Source organism: Camelus dromedarius, chromosome 10, assembly GCF_036321535.1.
Source record: "Camelus dromedarius isolate mCamDro1 chromosome 10, mCamDro1.pat, whole genome shotgun sequence".
Classification (NCBI taxonomy): Eukaryota; Metazoa; Chordata; class Mammalia; order Artiodactyla; family Camelidae; genus Camelus; species Camelus dromedarius.
This window is the reverse complement of record NC_087445.1, coordinates 31,485,419-31,511,776: the sequence shown is the minus strand read 5'-3', so window position 1 is coordinate 31,511,776 and position 26,358 is coordinate 31,485,419. Positions and strand designations below refer to the sequence as shown.

The following is a 26,358-nucleotide window of genomic DNA, read 5'->3' as shown; positions in this document are numbered from 1 at the left end:
AATTACTGTAGTGTGTAATACTTTACAAGTAATTCAGAGAGAAACCCACACAAGAAAAAAAGCAGTGTATTATAGGAATAGTGATCTCTCTATATATAAAAATAGATTTTAAAAAAAGTTTCTTCAGTATAGCACAGGAAACTATATTCAATATCTTGTAATAACCTTTAAGGAAAAAGAATATGAAAACGAATATATGTATGTATATGCATGACTGGGTCATAGGGCTGCACATCAGAAATTGACACATTGTAACTGACTGTACTTCAATTTTAAAAAAAGGGAAAAAAAGAATAATGGTCTCTGCATGAATATCAAAAACAGGAGCTGACAATTTGAGTATTTCTTTAAGCATACACACTTCTCAAGAATTTTCCCCAAGTATCAGGAATACTTCCATGGAAGGAATTAAATTGCAATTAGACAGGGTTGGACATTCTAGACTATGTGCATAGTCCATAAACTTCCATCTTAAAGTAATTTCTATTCAGAAAATATAATTTGCTCCTTTGAGTCTCAAGAGGGCTAGTTTTAGATCCACGGGAGTGGTAGGCTAATTATGACTCAAAGCAATTTCCAAGGAATTATATTTATTATTCAATATAAGAAAGTAGAAAAGAGTGTGATTTAGTCCCAACACTTGTAAAAAGTGTCTGCTGTACCCGGGCGCAGGATTTAGGCCCCAAATGCAGCCATGTCTAAGATGAGGCTATTTTTTATGTTGTTATATCTACCCTTTCTTCTGGAAACATAACTGTTTCCATTTCCTTTTTACCCTCTTCTGTCTTTATTTAATCCTACACCTTTCCTTTTATACTTGTTTCCATTTATGTGCTCCCTATTCACCTATTGACATGTATTATTGAGTACCTACAATGTGCTAGGTACTGTTCTGGGCAATGGAGGCATAAGGGTGAACAAAAAACAATCTATGCCTTTGTGGACCTTACATTCTAATGGGGTAAGAAATATAATAAAGTGAACATAGATAACAACAGTATGATTAATGCTAGGAAGAGAGTATCGGCTGGGTTGGGGAGAGAGAAAGTTACAGGTTGGAGAGGGACTTAAAACCCAATTTACACCCAGTGGAAAGGTCAGCCTCTCTAACAGTTATGACATTTGATATAAGATCTAAACAGAAAAGATCACTAGCAAGACTTTTAAAGAACTAAGAGAAAAGACATCGAGGCAAAGGGAACAGTAAATGTAAAAGGCCATGAGTCAGAAAATAAATGGGTATGTTTGAGGAACTGAAAGGAAGCCAGTGAGCTTACTAAGAGAGACCTGGGCAGGGAGTAGAAGAGGTTCAGAAATGACACTTAAAAGAGTTAGGGTGGCACTAGATAGCCAGAAACTTACAGTTATTGAAGACAATGTGATTGTCTAACCAAGAGACATAAGCTCTTCTTCCTTCCCATTAGCAACCCAGTTTTGCTTGGGTGGCAATGGATCTAGCTCCAGGGAATAAATCACTATTTATTTAAGCCAATTCTGGCCAGTCACTGAAGTTTTTGAGAAATGTTTTTGAAGTAATAGAAAGCCGCAAGTGAATAAAGCTGTTTTTGTCTTCTCTCCCTCTATGCTTTAGCTACTGCCATGTTTTCTCCTATGGCTTTCACTCCTAAATGCAAAATGTTTAGGTACAGTGCTCCTCAACTTTTATTTGTAATTAATTTCTAAGGTATAATATATATTCATTGGAAAATATTCAAACAGCATAATACAGGAGAGCTAAAAGTGGGAAGTAAAGATGCCCAGAAACTTTACTCTACAGCCTTATCCACCAGGAGTATTCATTAATATTAATAATTCTTGTTTACCCTCCAGGAATTTTCTATACACATGTACACGCACATACACAGAGAACTGTTTTTACACAAGTTGCATTATCTCTTAATACATATAGATATATAAACATACATCTAAAAAAGTAAGTTGCTTTTTTTTTAAACTCGCATTTTGGGGATATTTCTGTATCAGCACATTTATATCTACTTTACTCATTTTAAAGACTGATAATATCCTATTGTATTAATTATACACTATAACTTTTTTAAGGTCTTCTATTGGTAGGCAATTAGATCGTTTCCTCTGTTTTTTTCCTTGCTCCTCGCCCCCCAATGCTGTAATAAACACCTATGTAGATAAATCAGTGGTGCAAAAACAACTGTTGGATAATTTCCTGGTAGTCAGATTGCTGCATCAAAGCACTTAAACCTCTGATACCGTCAATCTACCCCTCCCAAAACGTTACTCAAATGACATTCTAACAGCATTTCCTCACACCTTGCCTACACTCGATATTGACAGACTTCAAAAGATTGAAAAAATGGCGTCTTATTATTTTTATTTGGGTCTCTTCATTTATGAGTAGCGCAGCAATGCCCGACTGTTAAACGTGAACGTTTTTAAGTCCTATTCCCTGGGCTGATCCTACCTCTTCCCCTTTAAATGTGTGACCTTAGACATGCTAGGTCTTTTTCTTCTACTCAAAAAAGGGGTAACGAGAGCACAAATCTTTACGATTAAACGAGATACGTAGAAACACAGTAAGCCCTTTGTACACGTTCGCTATTAGTAGTACTATTTTTTAAAACCCTGTTTGCTCCAGTACCTTATCTTTGGCATACTCCTCCTCCCAGCCAAGTTTCGCAGAATTCTTGTCGCTTGTAACTCAAAATAAGAGGAAAATTGGCTCTGCTTTTCAAAATTCTCCTCATTTCAACCGCCCCTCCCCCCACCCCATCCCCGTCGCTTCAAAACTACTGGTTTACTTAACAGTGTACAGGAATGAGTTGCAGTTTTTAAATAATACGCAAAGTGAACAACGCTTGGCCCGAGCACCCCCCGGCCTCCAGGACCCACTGCGCGGTTGAGAGTAAATCTGCAGCGCTGAAAGACTGCAGGAAAAAAGAGTTTTAAACTAGGAAGAGTTCCAGACGCAAGCTCCTCGGCAAGCCACGGGAACCACCTCCCACGGCCCCGCCTTCCAATCCGGAAGTGACGCACCTACTGGAGCCCGTCTTTTTCCGCCGTCCGCCCGAGAAGCGGCCCAGGCTAGCGCAGGGTGTGCGTCGGCGTCGCAGCCACCAGAGGGATTCTGGGTAACGGCCCCAGCCGGCTGGGGCGGCTGGCTCAGCGTAGCAGGTTCTGCTCACGCCAAGTCGGTTGGCAGTAGGGATAGTCGGGCCAGGGGCAGCTGGACATGGAGCAGCCGTGGCCACCGCCAGGACCTTGGACCCTTCCTCGGGCAGAGGGTGAGGCTGAGGAAGAGAGTGACTTGGACGTGTCCCCCTGTTCTCCCCGCTGCCCGCAGCTGCCGGGCGGCAGCGCCCAGGTGAGAAGGGGCCGGTGTTCTGCGGGATACGGGGAGGTGCCGTCACCAGGGGCCCAGAGTCCTCTCTCTTTGCGATCCTCTTGGTGCCCCGTTCGGAGCCACCACCTCACCTCCTGGCGCCGAGGGCCTAATGCCATCCCAGCGCTTTGTAGCATCTTCTGAGGGCTTCGAAGAGGGGCTCATTTATTCCCAGCCTCCATCTCCACGCACACCTTTTTCACCTTGACTGATTCCTCACCCTTGGAAAAAAGTTCCACCCCGTCACCCCTCTTCTGACAACACCCAGGTTTGGGGCGGCTCACAGAACACTGACCCTTTGTCCTTTTGTGCCTGCTTTTATCCGAGCACGTTATTCTGTTGAGGGCTCTAATATTTGTGTACAGTTGATAGGAACAGTGAATGTTATTGAATGTCAACAATTCGCTGAACTCCTGACATAAAGATTTCAGATCCAGTTTACTTCACTGACTTTTGTCATCTGAGCAAATTCTTTAAAGCTTGCTTTCTATACTGGTGTAAATCTCTGCCATTCGCGTGACCATTTCCCCCTTACGGTTATGATTTTAGTTTTGCTTCACAGCATTCTTCGGTAAAAACATGTAGGCACACGTTTGCCTTTCCCTTCAGACCTTTTCTCTGATTCCTGATGCTACTTGTGGTTTTCAGCCCAGCCTTCCTTCCTCGGAAACTTATCCAAATGTGATAAACTACCATTTAGGATTTTTCTGGATCCTATCTTAGGGAGAGCTTACATACTCATATCACTATGTCCTGGTTTTTCTTCTAACCTGAGCGTGTTGTCTTTATTTCAGCGTCACAGACTACACACTAATATGTTTAATGAAATGGATTATAGGTGTCTGCTTTCTAGGCTTTTTGCGAAATGGGGTCCCTGAGTGCTTAACTGAATTGATACAGTTTTTCTCTAGACTCATTTTACTAGTTGTTGATGAAAATGAGTGATTTAAATCGTTTGCCAGTAAACGTAGGGTCATCGATCCTGTGCCCAGCTCACAGGGTTAGTTGGCTGCCCAGGGAAAAATGCTGTTTCATAACCACAGACTGTACTTCGGCCAGCCAGTCACTGGGAAAGTGCAAGACATTTTTTAGGAGGACGGAATGAGAGTTGATAGGTCAGTAGTCACCCACTAATTATGGATCACTGGTGTCATCTTTATATACAAAATGTGTTATATAAGCACATAATAAATGTGTTACAGAGAAAAGGGGAATGCACAGCGGCTGCCATTGTCAATTTTGAAGGCATATGGAGAGGATAGAAAGATCTCAAGAATTTTTATTGCATTGTGGTTGAATCTAAAGAGTACCTTAAGAGAAACTCTTAATTTAAAAAATAGATGTATATTAATTTTTACTTGTGTACTTGGAACGATAAACTTATTTAGCTGAAGGGAATTTTAGAAGTTGAATAAGCTTATCTCTTTCATTAAAAGTGATTTCCCTGAGACCATGTAGCTAGTCAGTGGCAGAATTAAAACTAGAACCCAGTTCTGAGACCTAGTACAGTGTTTTTTCCCACCTCCTGCAGTGCCCATTCTGTGATGTTATGTAAAACTTTCTTCGACTGAAACAAACTTAAAGGTGCTAAACTTTGCGAAGTGATTACTAATCCTATGTTAGTTCACGTGTTTATAACAGACCTACTTACTTGTCTTGCTGTTAAGTTTTAGGACTTAAGTTCTCTATTGGAATATTTGGAAAGAATAAAATGTTTAGTTCAATTTATAAACATTTATTGATCTTTATAAAAACAGCCTTGGTTTAATTTTTACCAAATGTGGGGAATCTAGACGTCTTAATGTCATATGTGATGTATAGTTCTGAGATTCAGTTAATGTAGAAGCAGTTTGAAACGTAGAGATGCTGTTTGAAAGTTTATGTAGTTATATTAGTAGACCTTGATGCTAACAGTTCATTTTTCGAATCTGTGTTCATTAAGATATAATTATGTTTAATGTCCCTCTAAAAAACCTCAATATGTTCACAGATAAAATATGACCTTTTAGGGGTGGGAAGGGAGTAGCTCAGTGATAGAGTACGTGCTTAGCTTACATGAGGTCCTGGGTTCAATCCCCAATACCTCCATTAAAAATAAGTAAATAAACCTAATTACCTCCCCTCCCTCCCCCCAAAGATTTTATTTCATCCTCTAGATACATGTAGGATAGTTTCCTCAAATGCCCAAACATTGTCTGTGTAGTCTGTGGAGAAGAATTTAAACGTAAATCATTTTTAGAATTTGGAAATAAGATTTATGTGTTTGATTTGAGAGATGATTTGGTGATTTGCTTCCGTATAATTTGACAATGCAATATATTTCCATTTGTCCTTGCCTTTGTTAGTGTTTCTCTGTCTTTTCTTACAAAATAAATTTCAAACTTCGTTTTTCTCCTTCTCCTGGTCCCTTCTTAAGCATAGCTAGTATACAGTTAATCTTGATCCTATTCTAAGATAGCAAAAACTAAAAATAAATACTTTACTTGCTTGGTTAGGACCATGTGGTTCCTGGCTCCAAACCTGCTAAATGAGTAACTAAAACATCTAATAACAGTGTCTACATTCACCCCAATAGAAATCTAAGCTTGCTGAAGACTTGGCTAAGAGCCTTGCATGCTACTTGCCTTAGAATTCTTTACCACCACCAGTCTGTTCCAAGAAGTCAAGAGTTACTTATTCATCTAAGATTTATTGAATTCTAGCCTCTCAAGAAACAAATAAGCACAATACTGTGTGGAAACACCATTATAGAAGTATGCATAACTTGGGGCAAAATGGATAGGATAGGAGGGAAACAAAGTGATGCCAGAATCTGGAATGGAGATAGGAATTGGGGCGGAGGGCAGTTGCCACATTGTAAGGGAGGATGGAAAGAATAAGCAAACAAGTAGAAGATAACTAGAAGAGCTAGTAGAAGTTACCTAGAACTGAATCTAGAGAGATAACAGGAAGACAGATCATGAAGGACCATGCTGTGCCACAGAGTTTGCACTGTATCCCAGGACTCTACGAATGAATAAACTATCGGATTTGTTTCTTGGAGAGATCAATCCAAGTCTAGTAGAGAATGGCTTAAGATGAGAAAGGCTGTATTTATATAATTTAAGTGTGAAGTTATAAGGGCTTAATTACTAGTGCTGCAGATAAGGGAATAGGTTAGAGTAAAATTATTCTGAATACCTAACTTGAAATTGATCTACATTTTGGCTAAGAATGTGCCTTCAGATTTTGTTTTATAGAGCTGAGGAATATAAGGAATTAAACATCCATCACAATGCTTTACATGTGGTGGTTCAATAAATGTTAAAACTAATCGCTGTTGCTTATGAATGGACCAGAGTCACCAGGATAGACCAGTGACTATTTTTCATACAACTTTGCTTATTTTGATTAGGATTAAGTTAAATAATATCTAGCTGATATAGTCAGTTATAAACAGAAATTTCCAGTAGGAACTTCTTAGATTACCAAAGGTTGGGGTAAAACAGAAAGAAAATAGAAACCAAGAAATGATTACTTCTACATAAAAGATTCTTTGCAGTGAGAAACTTACAGAGCCAAACTGTAAAGGTCTGGTTTACAGCATGTTGAGTAATAAGGTGATAAACTAGATTTAAGCCTTTGTTCTCATTATTGTGGTTTCAGGATTATGAAGACTATAAATCAGATTTTTGTTGAGCCCCCACTTGTTGGATATTGCTAGTTGCTAGGCTTTTTGTTGCTGTTAGTTGTCAGAGCAGAGGCATAAATTAACAAAGAAGCTTAGAGTGTAGTTGATGAAACAAGGCCTATAACATAAAACTGTAAATACATGCACAAAGGCATGATACCTATGTACCAGAAACATTGTACAGAAATCCTTGACTAAAAGAAAGTTGAACTGTATTCTGTAAACATACCTGTTCTGTTGCTGTCTTCATTTCTTACAAATATTGTTTTTTATCCAGATGTATAGCCATGGAATTGAATTGGCTTGCCAAAAGCAAAAAGAGTTTGTGAAGAGCTCTGTGGCATGCAAATGGAATCTCGCTGAAGCTCAGCAGAAACTTGGTAGCTTAGCACTGCATAACTCTGAGTCCTTGGATCAGGAACATGCCAAAGCACAAACAGCAGTGTCAGAACTGAGGCAACGGGAAGAAGAATGGCGGCAGAAAGAAGAGGCTCTAGTACAAAGAGAGAGAATGTGTCTGTGGAACGTGGATGCCATTAGCAAGGATGTTTTTAATAAGGTACTACCTTTTATTGGACCATAATGAAAGAAGAAAAAACTAAAGTGTCTGTACAAACCAGTTGTGCATATCTAGTAACAAAGCAACAGAATCCTGTAAACAGTATTCAGTTTTGACAGTTTATGAAAAGTGATTGTTGCAGAAACATATATCTCCAGTAGTGTCTAATGTGCTTAGTCCTTAATACAATTATGTGGCTGCAGCATAGCACACACAGTGAATGTAAGAGTAGGTTCTGCAGTCAGACTGCCTTAAATCTCAACTTTGTCACATGCTGGCTTTGTGACCTTGGGCAAGTCACTTAACTTCTCTCTGCCTCAGTTTCCTCAACTATGTAGAGTGAAGACTAAATAAGGTAATGTCTTAAAAGCAGGTAGGAAGGGGTTTACCATATGGTAAAGCTCACATGTCACGAGCACTTTCTGATGTTATTGTGGTATCAACTTGCTATCAGTTTTGTAATGCTAATGTATAGTTACTGGATTTATCAAATAAAACAAGTTTCTTACTGTTATTTACCAGTATGTAATTAGTACACCTCAGATAGTAATCTGGACTTAGTGTTACAAGCATTGTTACTAGAAGGAGTAGTGTAGTACTTATGCCAACTTCGTTTATTACAAGCAGTCCTCTGTTTTTCACTGGAATGGACAGGACCTTACTCATTGACTGTTGTATCTGAAAAAGAAATGGGCATTTTCAATGCCCATTTTCAATTAATGTGTAAATTAGTACTTGTTTCTGTTTGTACTAAACTTAACTCTCAAGCTTCAGGGATAGACTGCTCATTCTTGTCTAAGTACATATTCATTTTATCTTTAATCCTCATTAATAATTCTCTAGATGTAGTCTTTAACACTACTTGTTTCTGCTCTGGTGTCCACTCTCAACACCTGCGCCCTGCCTCCTGCAAGCATCTTTAATTTCCTTCCCTTGGACCAGCTCTAATTCTGCTACAGCATCAAGTAATACACACACATAGATAAATGTACACCACCACTAGCCCTATCAGTACTTTATTCTTATTAATGGAGATAAATTATCAGATTACAATATGCTTCTTGTTAAAAAAAAACAAAAGCATGTAAAATAGAATTGAAAGGCTTCCTTCACTTCCATTTCTGTTTCCCAGAGAGAACCACTTTTAACAACGAGTCATATCTTTCTAGACCTTTTCTGTGCTTGTACCAATTTATATATGTATATTTTTCCTCTCCCACAACAGGATCATTCTTTAGTGAATGATTTGTGATATTTACATATATTGCCTTAAAGAGTGTGTCTTCTTATTTTATTTCCAGTTTGCATTTATACTCCAAAACTATTTAAAATAATTTTTTACTAGAGAGGGAATGGTCAAACCAGTTTCTGTGTTTTATAATGTCTCTTCTGTTAACACAGTGGTCACAAAGAAAATATTTTCATTTGTCTCTGCTTTTAATTATTTTGCTTTTTTTTTAACTTAGGTTCTAACATAGCCTACATTTATACCACAAATTAATTAGGACTATCTTTGTGTTCCAGTCATTTGCTAAAAATCGTACATTGATTTTGTCTGGGAGCTTGAGACTTGAGAGGACTGGTCTAGATCTGCGCAGTCCAACTTGATAGCCACTAGCCACATGTGCTATTAAGCACTTTAAACGTGACTAGTCTGAATTGAGATGTGCTGTAAGTGTAAAATGCACACCAGATTCTGGTGACTTAGTACCAAAAAGAGTAAAATATTTTATTAATCTTTTTGTATTGCTTACATGGTGAAATGATAGTATGTTGGATATGTTGGGTTAAATAGATATGTTATTAATTTCATCTGTTTCTTTTTGCTTTTTTAATGTAGCTGATAGAAAACTTTAAATTACATTTGTGACTTGATTGTATTTCTGTTGGACAGTGCTGGTCTAGATAGCAGAATATATAAAGGAAAAATGCTTTTATTTTGAAATAAATAAACTTGTATGCTTCCTGATTGTAAACTGGCAGAAAGCTAGTTTTTGATTTTCATTTTTGGCAGTGATGAGCTGAAGGTTTAAATGTGATCACAGAATGTTCTGAGAAACTGTTCTGCCAGTTTTTCTGGCCAGATGAAAATTTCATCTTGGTCTGTTTTAATGACTTATTTAACTGAAAATAAGCACTTCCTTAATAGAAATTTGTACTTGATTTCAGAATCAAACCGGTCTTGCCTAAGAAAAGTTTACAACAAAGGTGTATCTTAGGTTTATGTCTTATCAAAGAATTTGTAGTAAATATACTTTTATTTTCTATATGCTTGAATTTCTGAGTTTGTTTCCAGCAAGAACTCCAAAGATTAGACTAGAGTTGCAAATATTTAATGGAAACAAATAATGCAAAATAAATTACGCATGTAAAGGATCTTTCTATACCTGCCTTTGATTTGTAAATTTAGATTTACAGAAAGGTTAATTCATTTGTTTTTCTGTGTAATTTCTAAAATAATTCTGTAATTTTCTACATATATATCATTTTAAATAAGACTAATGAAACTCCATTACAAGAAAATTTTAATTTTTAATAGAGTTTAACAGATAAATTTAATGATACAGTATCAGTTTAGTGTCTCACCTTTTTTAGTGTCTAAGGATTGCTAGACATTCAGTAGCTGAGAAAGAAGATCCAATGAGAATACAAAATCTGATTTTAACTTCAAATTTTTTTCTCAGAGTTTTATAAATCAAGATAAAAGAAAAGAAACAGAAGATGAAGATAAATCAAAATCATTTATGCAGAAATATGAGCAAAAAATCAGACATTTTGGTAAGTCTACTACTTGAGTTTCCTTCTTTTGTAATGTTTGGTATCATCAATATATGTACAAAGAGTGGGTTTATAAAATGGGGACCAAAAAGAAGCTATGGGACAAAACTCCAGTTGTGTAGCTACTTCCGGCAGAGTTTTACAGCTCTTGTTTTAGATTTTTTTTTTTATATATTTATAAAAAATAGAGTGACAGAGTAAATCAAATTGTGAAGAAAAGAAAATTCAGTCTCTTACTACATAATCCTACCCTCTAAGGTTTGGTCTATTTTATTCCATAGACTTCTTTTCCCAGCTAGTCTTTACTTTTGTCTTTTCTGCTTCCTTGGTATCTGATTATCTTATGGTTGTAAGATCAGCATTCATTTTTTTTTCAGGTTTTGGATATGATGCTATACAATTGATGCAGATCTTTAAACTTTTACTGAGATAAATAATAAGTAATAGAATATACTTCATAATAATAAATGATAAGTAATAGAAATATGTATACAGAGAACTGTAAAGTAGTTTTCTCTATTGAGGAAAAGCAGTGGGGATGGGATTGATGTAAGTGAAGGCTTTCCAGCAGAGGTAACGTCAGCTAGATTATGAGGCATACATAGGAGTTTTTCATGTAGGTAAGGGAAGCAAGGCAACAACAATGGCATGTGCAAAGGCTGAGTCAGGAAATAGTATGCTCTGTTCTAAGAATTATAAGCAGTGTGATACTGCTGGAGTGAAAATGCTGTTGGGAAGTGTAATGTGTTAATTTAGTAACCATAGTTTTTTATTTGTAATATGTTATAAGTTTTTTAAATGAAACTTTGAGACCTTTTTCCTATTGGTATTTTCCCAAAGTATTTAGAATTTCATTCGTCCTTCAGTTATGTCAGCACAGTGGATACTACTTAAGATTTTTTTCCCTTTTTATGGAGTTACTCAGAAAATTTATTAATTTTTCTCAAACGTTTTATTTTTAAAAAATAAATAAGCTGTGTATTCTATTTAATTCAACAATAGTATCTGAAGAAATAAATAAAATTTATTTTTGCACATATTAACATTCCAGTACTATTCACAATAGAAAAAAATGGATATATCGCCCTCCCTTGGATAGATATTAAAATTTTTAAATGAGCACAGCCCTGAATTATAAAAACAAAAATTTTGCAAATGAGCCTTAGTTGTGATAATGTGATTTGCAGCTCCCACCCACAGTCCTTTCTTCCTAGTCCTGTGTCCTGCTGTATGTAGGAAAAGGAGTACCCTGTACTGATTGCTCTTTCAGAGCATAACTGCGTCTGGTAGAATAGCATCCTTCAAGGTGCTTTCACACAACTGGAATTCTATAGGCTAGTTGCTTTGGAGCAACGGGGAACCTAGTGAATGTGAAATAAATAGTTCCCTCAGTTTTGCTATAAACTGAGTGCTGTGGTCAGAAGCAATTTTGTTTGGGAAAATATCCCTATCTCACCTGGCACTGTAACCCACCTGGCACTATAATTATGTAAGTCTTCAATAAACATTTTACCACTCTATAATTCTGGGTAGTGAATTTCATAAGCTTGTTGCCTTCATTTCTTTTGCTGTAAATTGAGTTTTGGGGTCAAGAAATAATGTGGTATGGGGAATGCCTCATTTAGTAAGGCCTCAGATGCATTACTGTTTGCGTGGCAGGGAGGACAGGCAATACTAGATCTCAAATGGGCTTGTTCAAGTGAGGAACCACTGGTGCCTCCAAATGAAACGGGACCAAGATAATCAACCTGTTACTTGATGGTTGGCTAATCTCTCTAGCATATAGTGCCAATATTGAGGTTTCAGCATTGGTTTCTGCTACTGGCATATTAGGTATTTAGTGGCTAACCTGGAATATCCTTGATGGAGACATCCTATGCTATTGATTCTCTGCATAATCTCAAATCTACCAGCATGACTCCTTAGTTTCTAAAATACTGATACAAGCAATCGTATGGCTGAAGAAAAAGACTAACAGGACATCCACAAGTGACTGATAAACAATTATTTTGCCATTGCATGTGTGGGCTGCCAGTGTCTCATTTTTTAATATTAACCAGAGCCTTATTGTCTTCAAAGCCGACCAGACCTGGTAGCCATACCCAGATTCACATTGTTCCTGTTTCTTAGTGGAAATGCATATTGACTTTTCAGTTTGGAGGAGATATCCTACTTGCTGCAACCCATTGGGTCTCAGAACTGTTACTAAGGTAGTATGCTCCCAGAATTTTCTTGTTTTATTTTCCAGTTTCTGGCTTGTTTGTATCTTACCAAGGCATATGGGATACCTGCCACTTCCTGCTCACCAGTTTCCATCAGAGTGAAGTAAACCAGTTGCAGTCATGTGGGATGATGTGATAGTCAAAGTTCCTGCAGACTAAATTATGGCACAGAGTTGATGGTGACTGAGGCAAGACAGTGAAAGTTTAATACTGTCCCTTCTGGGTAGAAGCAGGTGTTTTTGGTGTTGTGTGTTTCTTGTAGTAAAGGGGGGGAAGCATTTACCACAATAATGACTATATCAATATATTCCTTTGAAGTAAACACATCTGGAATAGCAGCTGTAATGAAAGCTTCTAGCTGGAGGCTTTCCAAACTTGGTTTGCATTCCAGATTCTTGGAAGACATGGGCCTGGAACATGGAAGGCTGTGCAGGGCTGCAAAGGCTTCACACCTTACTTCTCTGTGGTCTCATATGTACCTACATTCTTTAAAGTTCTTCCTAACTTTCCCTTATGATATTTGTTGACTATCTTTCTTATGTTGCTTGTGCTCTTATAATTAGTTAGAATTTACCATCTAATGATAAATGGTACAACAGTATCATGGAATATTGTGAAGTATTGAAATCTTGATTTTTCCCCCTGTATCTGTATTTAATATATTAATTTAGTTAATTCTTGTTTTATAAATATAAAATATCAATTTAGAAACAGTCTGTTTTCTTTTAAATTTCACAAAAGTTTTATTCAGTCATTATGCATCTTTGACATCACTGTCTTTATGATCATGAGAGCTGCTTTTTGATGATCTCACATAAGTTTTCATGACATGTCATCTGTTCACTTCCAACCAGAGTTAGCTGTGGTTCAGCATTTTTTGAATTTGTGTAAGATGTTGCCACTGGAAATTTTATTAAAAGCTGTGAATATTTGCATAGATACTCTGATAGAATCAGTTGTGCTGCAGGTGGATATCAGTCTCTTCAATTTAAACACTTATATATTGCTTTTCAAAAACACATCAATATCTTATTTTTGAAAAGACATTTAATAAAAGTACTCTTGAATAGAATGTGAAGTGAAATGAATAGAAAATTAGTATGTATGATATGATTCTAATTTTGTTTCTCTAAAAGTCGTTAAAAATAAGCCAGAAGGAAATACATCAAAATGTTAATGTTAATTATTTCTTTTAGAATTGCAGGTGATTTTTATTTTCTGGATTTTTTCAAATTCTTCACAATGAATATAGTTTATTTTTATAATCTGAAAGAAATATTTTAAAAGGCTTTATCCTAAGAATTCAAGAATGGCTTAACTTTAGAAGATTCTTTAATGTGGTTCACCATATTAACAGATTGTAATAGCATAACCACAGGATCTAGTGATAAGTTTGATGTGGGAGGAATGGAAATGTCAGAAGAATTTCTGGAATGCCTGATTGGGTGACATGGAGCTTAGGAAGCAGTGTAAATGACAGGGAGAGAAGAATGGGTTTGATTTCAAACAAGGTGAGTTTATGCGCAGGCATGTAGGTAGAAATAGCTGTCTGGTGGTAGGTGATTGGGAATACAGGAGATCTGGAGCTCAGGAAATAGAGAAAAAGAGGTCATATCATTCTTCAGAAATTCACAACCTAGTTGGGAAATTTTCAGTGCTTTGAGAAGTTTATGCTTAGTGTAATTTAAAGTTTATCATTCTATAAGTATAATGCACAGAGGAAAGGGAAATCAATAAGGACGTGTATTTGGGGACCATTTTAGGAATCAGGTGGAATATTAATAGCTAATAGGTGAATTGGGATTTAGATGTTCCCTAGAAAAACATGTGGGTGAAGATACATAATTAAAGTATTTCAGTTTATCAGAGTAAGTTTTTCAAGCATTTAGAGAAATTGGTTGTCTAGTTTAGATGACTAGATTATCCTTAACCAAAGGATTAGCTTAATATTTGACGGATGAATGAATGAATGGTTCATATTGTGTTAATAATACCTAACATCTATCAAGTGTTTACTCTCTGTCATATTGTTTTAAGTGCTATATATGTATCAACTCATTTAATCCTCACAAAAAAATCTTGTGCATTAGATACTATTTTTAGCCCTATTTTTACAGATGAGGAAATGGAGGAGTAGAAATATAAAGGAACTTACCCAAGGTGTGGTTAGTGGTGATGCTGGTATTCGAACCTAGGCAGTTTAGCCCTAGAATCATCATGCTACATTGTGTTACTTTCCATTTCTTTTTAAGTTTGCTTATAAATTCCAAAATAACATTTGTAATTTCAGTTATGTTCTGTTCCACTAAGCCGTTGATTCTCTTCATATATTTTGTTCATAAAATTCCACACGCTTCCATAGAGGTCTATATGGGCTACCTGTAACATGACTTCCCAATTTCATAGTAATTTGGTAGGCATTTTTGAAATCAATTATTGACAATTATTTCTCAGATGAAAAAAAGCTATGGTCATCCTCAAGTGTTAATTTTGTCTCAGGTATTAAATAGGTAGTTTAAAACTTTAATGACATTCTTCTTCATGGCCCCTACAAATGTCACTAACCCTTTCATGTATTACTTTCCTGCCAGAGAGACCAAAATGGATAGGGTTTGGGTACCTGGGTAAGTCATGATGCTGCCATGGAGAAGTTAACAGGAGAAGCAATGATCTTTCTATGGATAGTAGATAGAGTTGAAAATATTATCTCTTTAAGTGTAACAAAGCTAAGGCAAAATTGCTTTATAGGATTTATTTTATGGTTTCAGGTATAAGAAATATGGATTATGCTTTTTTAGATCTACCCCCAGAAGTTATTATACTCTTTAACTGTAGTTTGAGGAGTAGTTTTTTTTAATTTTTTAACTATTTAAAAATTTATTTGTGTTTATTTTACAATATCATATTTTAAAATTGAAGTATAGTTGATGTACAATATTATATGTTACAGGTATACAGTATAGTGATTCACAAATTCTTAAAGGTTATACTCCATTTATAGTTATTATAAAATATTGGCTATATTCCCCATGTTGTACAATATATCCTTGTAGCTTATGTTATACCTGATAGTTTGTGCTTCTTAATCCTCCATCTTGCCCCTCCCCCTTCCCTCTCCCCACTGGTACCACTAGTTCCTTCTCTATATCTGTGAGTCTGTTTCTTTTCTATTATATTCACTAGTTTGTTGTATTGTTTTAGATTCCACATGTTAAGTGATAATAGTATTTGTCTTTCTCTGTCTGACGTATTTTACGTAGCATAATGCCCTCCAAGTATGTCCATGCTGTACACCAGAAACTAATGCAACATTTTAAGTCAACTATATTTTGAGAAGTAGTTTTAAGTAACTTAAATATCAGTTTCTCAGAATTTAAAATGACCTAATCAGTGTATTCAAAGTGTTGAGGAAATAACCTTGTCAAGCTTGTTAAACTCTTTATGAGAAAATGCTAAAATGCTTTTTTTTTCAATTTTTTAAATAAGGAGAAAATCATTTATTTTCAGCTGATATCCATGTGTTACTGTGTATTTCTCAATAAGACGTTTGTCCTCAGTTTTGTTTTTTCTTGTGTTCTGATGTGGAATGTTAATATATAGAAATTCATTTTGTATCTAGAGGAAAAGTTTATTGACAAACTATTGAGATAGCCTTATAAAATTTCCATGATGATTCACCTACATCCAGACTTTCTTGGTTGGATGAGTATAAAGCCCAGCACTTTACTGGTTTTGTGATTACTTGACTGGTATTGACTTTTTGACCAGATTTCTTACTAATTTGGGTAAAGATGAAAGGATACCTTTAGTAGTTTAGGTTAGTTTGGTATTTTGAAGCAAAATGGCAGCCATTTTCAAATATTAACTAATTTAAAAAATTTTTTTTCTCCGTGTATATAAATAGTCATCATGACTAAATGGTTAACATGACTCAAATGGTTAAAATTTATTTACTGTTATAACACTGACTGGATTGGTTTCCCATGCCATCAGCATTTTACTATATCATCTTAGACATGTTTTAATAAATTGGGAAAAATGTAGTTTTTAAAAATCTTTTATTGTCTTTGTTTGCCAAGTGTAGTTTCTAGAAGTTTTGCTTTCTTTTGTATCTTTCTAATAGAAAAATTTGTATTCCATGAATAAATAATATTGCATCTCTTGAAATTATCTGTACTGACTTTACCCGAGGATGACCAGCCATCTCTCTTTGCCCAGGTCTTCAAGGCATTTCCCAGATGCAAGACTTGTGGCTTTAAACCAGTCACCCTACTTTAGGCTGACAAATTATTTGAAATAAAACTCTGAATTTTGAAAGCTAGTTCCAATGTACTGGGTATTGCTTTATTATATTTCTTTATTTCCTCTTTTACCATAAAATATTGCTGTGGTAATATGAGTTGTCTTTAAAGAGACATTTAAAAATACCATTTTTTTTTGTTTACGAGAGGAAAGTATTTGACATTCATGGTTTAATTCTTTTTTTACAGGTATGTTAAGTCGATGGGATGATAGTCAGAGATTTTTGTCTGACTATCCATACCTTGTATGTGAAGAAACTGCTAAATATCTTATTTTATGGTGTTTTCATCTAGAAGCTGAACAGGTATCATGTGAACCCTGAATTTCTGGGAACCTAAATGGAATTCTGGTTTACTTCTATGTTTTGTTTTTTACATTATTTATTTTAAATGAAAGCAGGAAGGTCATTAAATGAAATTACAATTTTTTGTTTTGTTTTGTTTTCAGATCTACTTGAGTTTATCATTGGAATTCTTTTTAGTTATTTCAGTTAGCATAGGGAAACTTTTACCCATGTGCTTTCCCTGTCCCCCCCCGCCCCCCCTCATTTCTCTTGTTCCTGTATACTATAAAGGTTTTTTTCTTTTTTAACCTAGTTAAACATCATGTTTTAAAAACCCAAGTAGTAATCACAATATTAAATATATTTCCAGAGATAATAATTTTAATGTTTATTTTCAGAAAGGGGCTCTAATGGAACAAATAGCACATCAAGCTGTTGTAATGCAGTTTATTATGGAAATGGCCAAAAACTGTAATGTGGATCCAAGAGGATGTTTTCGTTTATTTTTCCAGAAAGCCAAAGTAAGTAGCTGTTTGGTGTTTTTAAATGGGAAGGTTAAGCTTTATCTGAGACCTCTTTTGTCCATACGCATCAAAGGAAACTATCCAACTAGGATGCCACATGCTAAATTCTGAAGATTTTTTTAATAAAAATTTATATTTGTGTTCTTATGCTAATTTAGACTTAAAGGAGCTATGTAAAAGGTTGTACTGTAGCACGTATGTGAAATTGAGATCCATTCAAATGAATGTATGTATTCAGGAAAATTAGAGGAATGGTTAAAAACAAACCTGTGCTATACAGAATATTATGTAGCCATCAAAGTTATATTTATGAAGAATTTTTAATGATCTGAGAAAATGCTTTGCTATAGAGCCAAAAGAAGGGATACATATTTGTATTTACAGATGATGTCAGCTGTATTAAAGAAAAATAACTATGTCTAGAAAGATTAAACAGCATTTCACACTCACTAGATTAGTAATAATTTGAAAGTTGTAAAAGAAGTAGAGCAGTAAGAATTCACAGTCACTGCCTATGGGAGTATAAGTTGGTATAACCACTTTGGAAAATTTCCTGGTAAATTTGAACAAGTGCTAACACCCAGAAATTCTCCTAGGTATATATACCCTAGAGAATAGATTTCTCAGTGTGGGGTCCAGGGACACTTGATGGTCTTTAAGACCTTTTCAGGAGGCCCTGAGTCAAAACTATTTTCACGATAATTCTAAGATGTTATTTGTCATCGCTTCTCGGCCTTTTGGCTAAGATCAAGTGTTAAGATGTTATTTGTCATTTTCATGCTCATTCTCTCATGACTGTATAGTAGAGCTTGATACAAAATGTGTGAATCCGCTATCTTCTATTAAGCCAGGCTTTTCACTAAATTTTTTTGTTTTGGAAATACAGTTTCTTAACAAAAATATGTTATAAATGTTAATACATAATGAGTTTGTTATTATATTTCAGTTAATATTTTTTAAACTCCTCAGTTTTAATTTCTGACACACATAAATATTGATAGATAATAGCCCACATAAACAGGGAAGTTTGAGAATTGCTGCCCTAGAGAAACTCATGTGCACATCATAGAACTGTTCATAATAGCAAAAAGTCTAGGAATAACCCAAATGTCTGTTAACAGTAGAATGAATAAATTGTGGTATGTTCACTTGGTAAAATACTAATCAGCACTGGCATGGATTAAAAAAAGACAAGAAAGTGAAAAAAAAAGTCACAGAATGATATATCCGGTATCATTAAAAAAATATTTTTTTATAAAGTTCAAAAACAAGCAGAACTAAACACTGTGTTGTTGAGGGATACATAAATAAGTGGTAAAACTGAAGAGGCAAAAGAGTGATTAAGACAAGTCATGATAAAGCTAACCTCAGAGAGAGAGAGAGATGGAATGCTCTTTGAAACTTAGATGGAATGACCTATTCCCTAATTTCTATGGGTATATAGTGGGGGTTTTGCCCAATAAACTGTACTTACATATTTTACATGCTGGTTTTTGCATGTATGGTACATTTTAGCATACACAATTAGAAGTTAGAAGGAAATACACCAAAAGTTTAACTTTGATTATACTTGGATAGTAGAATTATAAATGATTTCCATTTTCTTTTTCATATACTACAATGAACATACTTCTTTTTATAAATAGAGAAAAGCATTTTATTTTTAAATTAAAAAAAATTGTATCAGGGTGGCAGTAGTCCTACCTTCTACTTTGACTTTGACTATTAAAATAAGAAATTTTCCCCAAATAGTAGTTTTAATGAGTAAAACATTGAGTTGGTATTTTAATTAGGCTTCTGATGACTGTTCAAAATTTTCACTTAACACACAGGCATAAAAAAAAATTCTTTTTCATCTTACGTTAATGATATGTTTGACCTAGTGCTTAATAGGATAATGGAACATAGCCAAACTATACATATTCTTCAAAATTTACTTTGATAAAACAGAACTGAAGGGCTCTGAAATCTTTAGGTCTTAATAATTTTTCTTTAAATTAAGGAATAATTTTCATGGGGTGCTTACTTTGTGCCACATTATTATTCTAAGCACTTTACACGGATTAACTCATTAAATTCTACTAACATTTTATGAGGATTATTATTTCTTTTTTACAAGTCAGGAAATTAGCATAGGAAAATTGAGCAAGTAACCCATAGATTACTTAATAAAGTAAAAATCAAGTCTCTCTAGCTCTAAATCCCTAGGCCTTAGGCATGTGAAGGTCAGCAGTTGTGTCACTTGATTCATTTAATGGTTGCATAACCATTTCAGAAGGATTACTTTCGGATATGAAGGCTAACATTCCATGTGTCTACACAAGTACCATATAGTGACAAAAGCAAAGTTCTGTAATATAATTAAGAAAATGATTCGTATATTCATAAAAAGATAGGATGGCAGCACAGAACACTGTCTGCATTATTTGTATAGATAATGATGCTAATCATTAATCCATAGATTTTAATCCAGTTACACAACATAAACCACATTAAAAAAAAAATACCATTGCAGACAAACGGGACCAATGATATTCAATAATGGGACTTTGACAAAAATCTCTTCCACCACTTGAACGCAAAACTTATGTTCTGTTAGTGTAGGATATGCTATGTCATGTTTTATCTGCAAAGGTGACATTTATAAATGGAGGCTACTGCCACAAGTGTGTTCTGCATCAAGAATTTTACTTATATACATTGTTGGAGAGAGTGTCCTCTCAACATAACCCATATTTTTCTTTCCGTAATCTTGAAAAGAAGGTACTTGCTTAACTAAAACACTAAGATATTTCCATAATGAAGTTGAATGTTGAGTGTAATTGTTCTTCATGGCTTTTACAAATAGGGATTTTAAAGTGTGAGAATTACTAATAACAGGTTAGACTGCCCCTCATTAACTGATGGAGAATCAAAAAGTTTTAAGAAAATCCCTTGGTTGTTGGCTTGGCAGCGGGAAGAGGAGAGAAGAATGGTAGAGGTTAAATGAGGGCTGTTTTGCAAATGCATGTAGGAAGATTTTATTTAAATAAAGTTCAAAACCAGGCAAACTAAATATATATTTTAGGGATAATGCATAAATGATAAAACTATAAAGAAAAGTAAAGAAATTATTATGACAAACATTAGAATAGCAGCGAAGGGAGGGATGAAGCCAGAGACAGAAGTCTGAACACAAGACTCTTCTAAGGCACCAGTCATCTATGTCTCAACACAAGTGGTGGATGCTAACTTTGTAATTATTTTAAAAGTTGTATGTGTATGTTTTATATACTCTTCTTTATGTATAACATTTTTGTAATAAAGAATAAGTGAACACCAAAAAAAAAAAAAATGAGGGCTGTATTGGATCCTGTCAAGATACAGATTAGAGAAATACAGAGGAAGTTTATTTAGTTCATTATATCTCTGTGTATGTATGAAGAGACGTTGTTTCTTACTCATCTGTTTTATTTTGCTGAAGCAGAGGAAAATGGAACAAACCAATCTTAATTTTGTATAAAATAGGCAGTTTTCACAAATCTGACATGGATCTTGGTGGTCTCTACATTTAAATAATTCACCTCATCTTTACTTCTTCCACTTCAGGCCTGACGTATGCTTGTTAGAATTTACAGTGTGGTCTGGAAGTATTGAAGAAAAAAAAAGTCTCTTTTTTGTGTTTTCTAGGCAGAGGAAGAAGGTTATTTTGAAGCATTCAAAAATGAACTTGAAGCTTTCAAGTCAAGAGTCAGACTTTATTCTCAATCACCAAGTTTTCAACCTGTGGCTGTTCAGAATCATGTTCCCCATTCTGGTGTTGGATCTATAGGTTTATTAGAATCCTTACCACAGGTAGGTTAGGAAAGTGAATATTTATTTTATAAATGTATTCATTCACATAATTTTTGCTCTTTTGGACTACTGTTTCTTCTTACATGTTATATATGTGTGTCTTTTTAAATATTCTTGCCTCAGAAGACAATTCTTGAGTTTCATCTCATGCCATCTCTTATGTATTTAGAGAGACACCAAATTCCACTCTTTTAAATATAGAAGAGATGAGATCTGCCTAAGCATTCTTAAGAACAAGTGTTACGTATTGATCATCTCAGTCATAAACTTCTCAGGATAGCTCCTAAGGAACACCTGAGTAGAACTATATCTTAAGAATTTATTAAGATGAATTAGCTTCAGAGTATATGTCCAAGTAGCAACCAAGGTGATCTGTTGCACAAGTTTATTAGTATTATCTTTTTAAATGTTGGTGTTACCTACTAGATGTGACATTTTAGTACACATTAATGTAACTAATGCTGAGCTATTCTTTCTGATAATATTGGCCAACTGTTTAAGCTTCTTGTAAGTCTGCTATTACATTAAAATAAAACTGTGTCTGTGAAAGAATTTATGTCAAAAAGAGGAGGTTGGACCACTGGTCTTCCTGATACTATTTAAGATTGTAATTTTAAGTTATCATTAGAAAGTTGCTGTCCATTTGGTTTTAGTGGCATTTAAATGAACCAGTCATCTCTCATTTTCATGCCTCAAGACTTTAAGACCAACTTTAGCCAGTTTATTCTGTTGCCTGCACAGTGAAAAGGGAAGTCTCATTCAAAAGACAATGTGAGAGGAGTCCTATACTTATTTTTAAATCTCATGAAGTGGTAGGAATTGAGATTTTTGAATATCTTGACCTTATGTCTCTGTAACTTCACTATTCCAGTTACATGTATTGTAGGCCAAAGGTACAATTTAAGAAAAGCAGTTGATCATATTCAGCTCAGCCAAAAATATTACTCTCAAGGATGGAAATAATCAAGGTCTGATTTTTAAGTAATTAGTAATGTTACCCCTTAGTTAGACATGTAAGTGATATTCCCCCTTGATTTGTCCTACAGATTATCTCTTAATGCTGTTTAAATAAAGACAATTTTTTTCTTCAGTTCCACGAGACATAGCCCACAGGAAAGCAGTCTTTCCCAAGGAATTTTATGACTAAGTCACTGTAAAGTCTGATGTATAAATGTCCTAAAATTAAGATGTCACATAATGAATGCAAAGGAAAAAAGAGACTTTTGAAGGATGTTGTTGATTCTAAACATAAGAAGGAAAAGATAAGATTTCAGCTAGATGCACAGGAGCACTGTCATCTGTTTGAGGGAAATAGGGTAACATGAGAGGCAACCTGAGGGACTAAGTTGTCACCTGAGAGGAGATTCGGAAGAACAACTTAGCATAATAATAACATCCCATTTTCATTGTATTAGTTTATAGATTGCAAAACACTTGTACATGGTGTATCATTTAATCTGCTCAAAAACCCTGATTCATTTTCATTCATTTTACGGATGAATAAATTGAAACTCCTGAGGTTAAGTAATTTGCCTGAAGTCAATACAATAAGTGATAGAGCTAATATTCTTCTTTTTTTTTTTTTATCTTTTTATTTATTTTTTGTTGGTGGGGAGGTAATTAGGTTTAACTGTTCATTTATTTCTTCTTATTGGAGGTGCTGGGGATTGAACCCAGGACCTCATGCTTGCTAGACATGCATTCTACCACTGCACTATACCCTCCCCCGTTGGAGCTAATATTCAAATCCTGGATTTCTGTCTTACTGCACTGCTCATTCACCTGCATCATAGACTGTTGTTGAATCATATCCTAGAAATAAGACAAAATGCTCAGTCATATGCTCTTGGGAAGAACTGGTCTCTGGGACAAGAAATGTGTTGAGGATGATACTAGATGAGAATATGGGGTAGTCAGTAGGATTTAGGTGTACATTAGGTTAGGTATATTGATTGCTTTATTTTTTTTTTTTAAGTCTTTCCATGATAATGCCTTCTGTTCTTAAGGAGATGGTAGTTGAATTCTAGAAAATGTCTCTAGCGAATTTTAATACTCAAAATTCTCTAGTGAAAAACTAGAGCCTAGTCTTGCTGGAGTGTGTAAGCTCTGTTCTGAAGTCCTTTAGAATTGGGCCTGGGTGGTCAGAAAAAAAAGATTTAGCACTCTGTTCCTTGGGAGAATGGGATAATGTAGGAAGATTACTAATAATTTTTTTATAAAACTTAAATTTGGGTAACACTTTAGCTTTTAATTTATTTTTTTAATTGACAACAGTCTTATGAAATAAGCCAAATAGCATTATCCTTAGTTTTGAAAGAACTAAACCAAGGCCTTTTGGATAGAGACATAAGTGACTGTTCTTAGACTATCCTATATACTAGCTTTTAATTTTATTAAATGTTGATAAATTATTTTCTCTTTGAGGATAGCATTATACTAAGTGGTAGAGGCGAGGTTAGAACTGAGGTCCAGTGTTATTTTAGTGTCCCAAACCTTAGTCAGTTATTTGTGCCACTTTCTTCATAAAGATTTGATTGGGAATAATCCAACTAACCTCTGGCTCGCTTTTTGACTTTTACAATAAAAGAATCATAAAGTTTTGTACTTTATTAATAAGATCTTTTGAAAACCCTGCCTCCCTCTGGGATGGAGAGATTTAAGATGTCGATACCCTGTTTTGACTGTTTTCCTCACTGATGTTTATCAAATAAAATAAACAAATGAAAGTAGGTGATATGTTAAAAAAAAAAACTCTAAATAGCTAGCACATATTCAGAGCAACTGAGTAGACAATATTGAATTCTTGGGAAAGAATTTCCTAAAGTCCTAGGTCTTAAGGATTTAACGTTCCTTATTTGTGGTACTTTAACAATGGTTTTACTTTTGCACTTATTGAATAAGGTTTTCTGTTCCTGCTTTAGAAATGAGCAGATTAGAACATTTGTGAGTTGTTCTTCTGTTTAAAAAATAAAACCTAAATTAAACTTCTTTTGTTTTTGTTTTTAACTTTTTAAATAGGAGTCTAGTTACCTTTCAAAAGATTGATTCCTCACTTGAGTTTGTTTTAACATTTGAGAAACCAAAATAGACTCTGAAGATAGCTATAATTTTTACTTGGTAAATTTTTTTCCTTATTCAGGCGTTTTGCAATTTTAGTATTTACTGTTGTAATTAGATGGTAATCATCAAAATACATTGCTGGCTTAAAGCCACATTTATCTTTTAAATTATCAATAGCTGTGAACATATAATCACATGGAAGATACAGCCTTATATGATTAAATAATTAAAATTATACAGTTTTTTTAAAGAGGAAAAAGATAGTATTTATTATATTTCTATTTTTCACATACATCATTCTGTCTTTATCACATCTCTTTGGATTAAGTGGTAATAGTCTCATTTTTTTCTTTATCTTGGGTTTCTACCCAAGTCTGACTTCAAAGTCCATCTTTTTTCCTATTCTGCTACACTGCAGAAAAATATAGAATGTGAAACTGAATATGTCGTTGCATATACTGGCATAAAACTGGTTATTATCATCCATTGTTTCTTCTCTATACTTTTTCTTTTTCCAGAATCCAGATTATCTTCAGTATTCTATCAATACAGCTCTCTGCGGTTTAAACTCAGTGGTACATAAAGAAGATGATGAACCCAAAATGATGGACACTGTATAATTTGGTTAAGACTGCTGAAGCCAAGTGCTATTTTGTTACAAGAAAGGAAGAACTTGGCTATTTTCTTGACACTTTTATGGGTGCTGCACTTTATTTTTGTTTGGTTTTTGATGGGAGGGAAAAAAAGAGTACTGAAACGTTTTGTAAATTTTTTTTTTTTTATGTGCTGCTAGGTCTTTTTGTTTTGTTTTTCTGAAGAGAGGAGTGGTACGATATGTTTCAGGAAGTCAAACTGGACTTTTTTGGGGGGTTTTTGGCTACTAAAATTTGCCTTTAATCTTACTGTTCTCAATTTTGGAATCAAAGTATGAAAATCTGCACAAATGCAATGTTTACAAGAACTGGTTGATTCTAGGAGGCATCTGCTACAGTCTTTTTTTTATATGGATATGTACATGTCCTCTGCAAAAATGATTAAAGATAAAAATGTACTTGTATCCTACTGCTAATTTAGCTGTCAAATCTGGTGTTTCATCATATTAAAAGCAATAAATCAGTAGTTCATAATCTACTTTACTAAATAAGCTGGGTGGTACAAATTAAAACAAAGTCTTTCCCCTTAAAGAAACATTATATTTGTTTTTCGGCACCATCAGTTATATCCTTGACTATAAAATCAATTTTCTATGGATACTAAATTTACCCCCAAGTATTCTGAGAACTGTATTAGAAGCTGATTTTACCATTCTGACATCTTAATATTAAGGGTTATAGTGGTATAAAAAGTGATAAAGCTAATACGGACTTTTTTTTAAATAAGATCAACTTCAAGCTCACTCTTAGTTTCCTTACTTGACATAGTCTGGGATCTCTCAGGGAGCAAGTTTTCAAAGAACACTAATGGCCTGTAAGAAAAAACAGGAAAAAATTTTTAAATTGTGGTTATTGGTTGTTTCACTCAGAAGTGGCTTAAGGACTTTTTTAAAACGCATATCTTCTTGAGTTAACTGCTTATTTCTAAGAATTTGGTGATCCTCATTGGTAATGATGGGTTTTACTACATTTGTCATTCCTCTCTTTAGCTCAGTTACCATAGAATGCTTCTGAGCTTTACTACTTCCTATATAATCCACTTTAAATCTGTCAGGATATTTGATGATTCATTTTATTTGGAATAAGATGACAGTGTTAATTATGCTGTCCTTATT

At 34.6% G+C, this 26,358-nt stretch overlaps 3 protein-coding genes across 3 annotated transcripts in view; 1 reads left to right on the top strand and 2 right to left on the bottom strand.

Moving 5' to 3' along the window:
• Positions 1–2,732, bottom strand: part of SPATA6L (spermatogenesis associated 6 like) — a 52,392-nt gene extending 49,660 nt beyond the window's left edge. The window contains exon 1 of the mRNA XM_031449776.2: positions 2,618–2,732. The gene's annotated coding sequence lies outside the window, so the exon portion shown is untranslated. The remainder of the gene's footprint in view (positions 1–2,617) is intronic.
• A 315-nt stretch (positions 2,733–3,047) lies between these two features.
• On the top strand, positions 3,048–25,717 carry CDC37L1 (cell division cycle 37 like 1, HSP90 cochaperone). The gene is made up of 7 exons (XM_010995235.3): positions 3,048–3,340; positions 7,306–7,587; positions 10,272–10,365; positions 17,078–17,193; positions 17,571–17,693; positions 21,366–21,530; positions 25,109–25,717. The coding sequence occupies exons 1-7, from the start codon at positions 3,209–3,211 to the stop codon at positions 25,208–25,210; spliced, it is 1,014 nt and encodes a 337-aa protein (XP_010993537.1). The 5' UTR covers positions 3,048–3,208; the 3' UTR covers positions 25,211–25,717.
• The window catches only part of AK3 (adenylate kinase 3), a 27,793-nt gene continuing 22,854 nt past the window's right edge, over positions 21,420–26,358 (bottom strand). The window contains exon 6 of the mRNA XM_064490240.1: positions 21,420–26,055. The gene's annotated coding sequence lies outside the window, so the exon portion shown is untranslated. The remainder of the gene's footprint in view (positions 26,056–26,358) is intronic.

What these genes read in the sequence shown, in the direction of transcription:
- CDC37L1 (XM_010995235.3), top strand. Translation starts at nt 3,209, where the DNA reads ATGGAGCAGCCGTGGCCACCGCCAGGACCTTGGACCCTTCCTCGGGCA. An exon ending in TGCCGGGCGGCAGCGCCCAG is followed by an intron (nt 3,341 to 7,305) that starts GTGAGAAGGGGC and finishes TTTTTTATCCAG; the next exon opens with ATGTATAGCCATGGAATTGA. An exon ending in TATTTTTCCAGAAAGCCAAA is followed by an intron (nt 17,694 to 21,365) that starts GTAAGTAGCTGT and finishes TGTGTTTTCTAG; the next exon opens with GCAGAGGAAGAAGGTTATTT.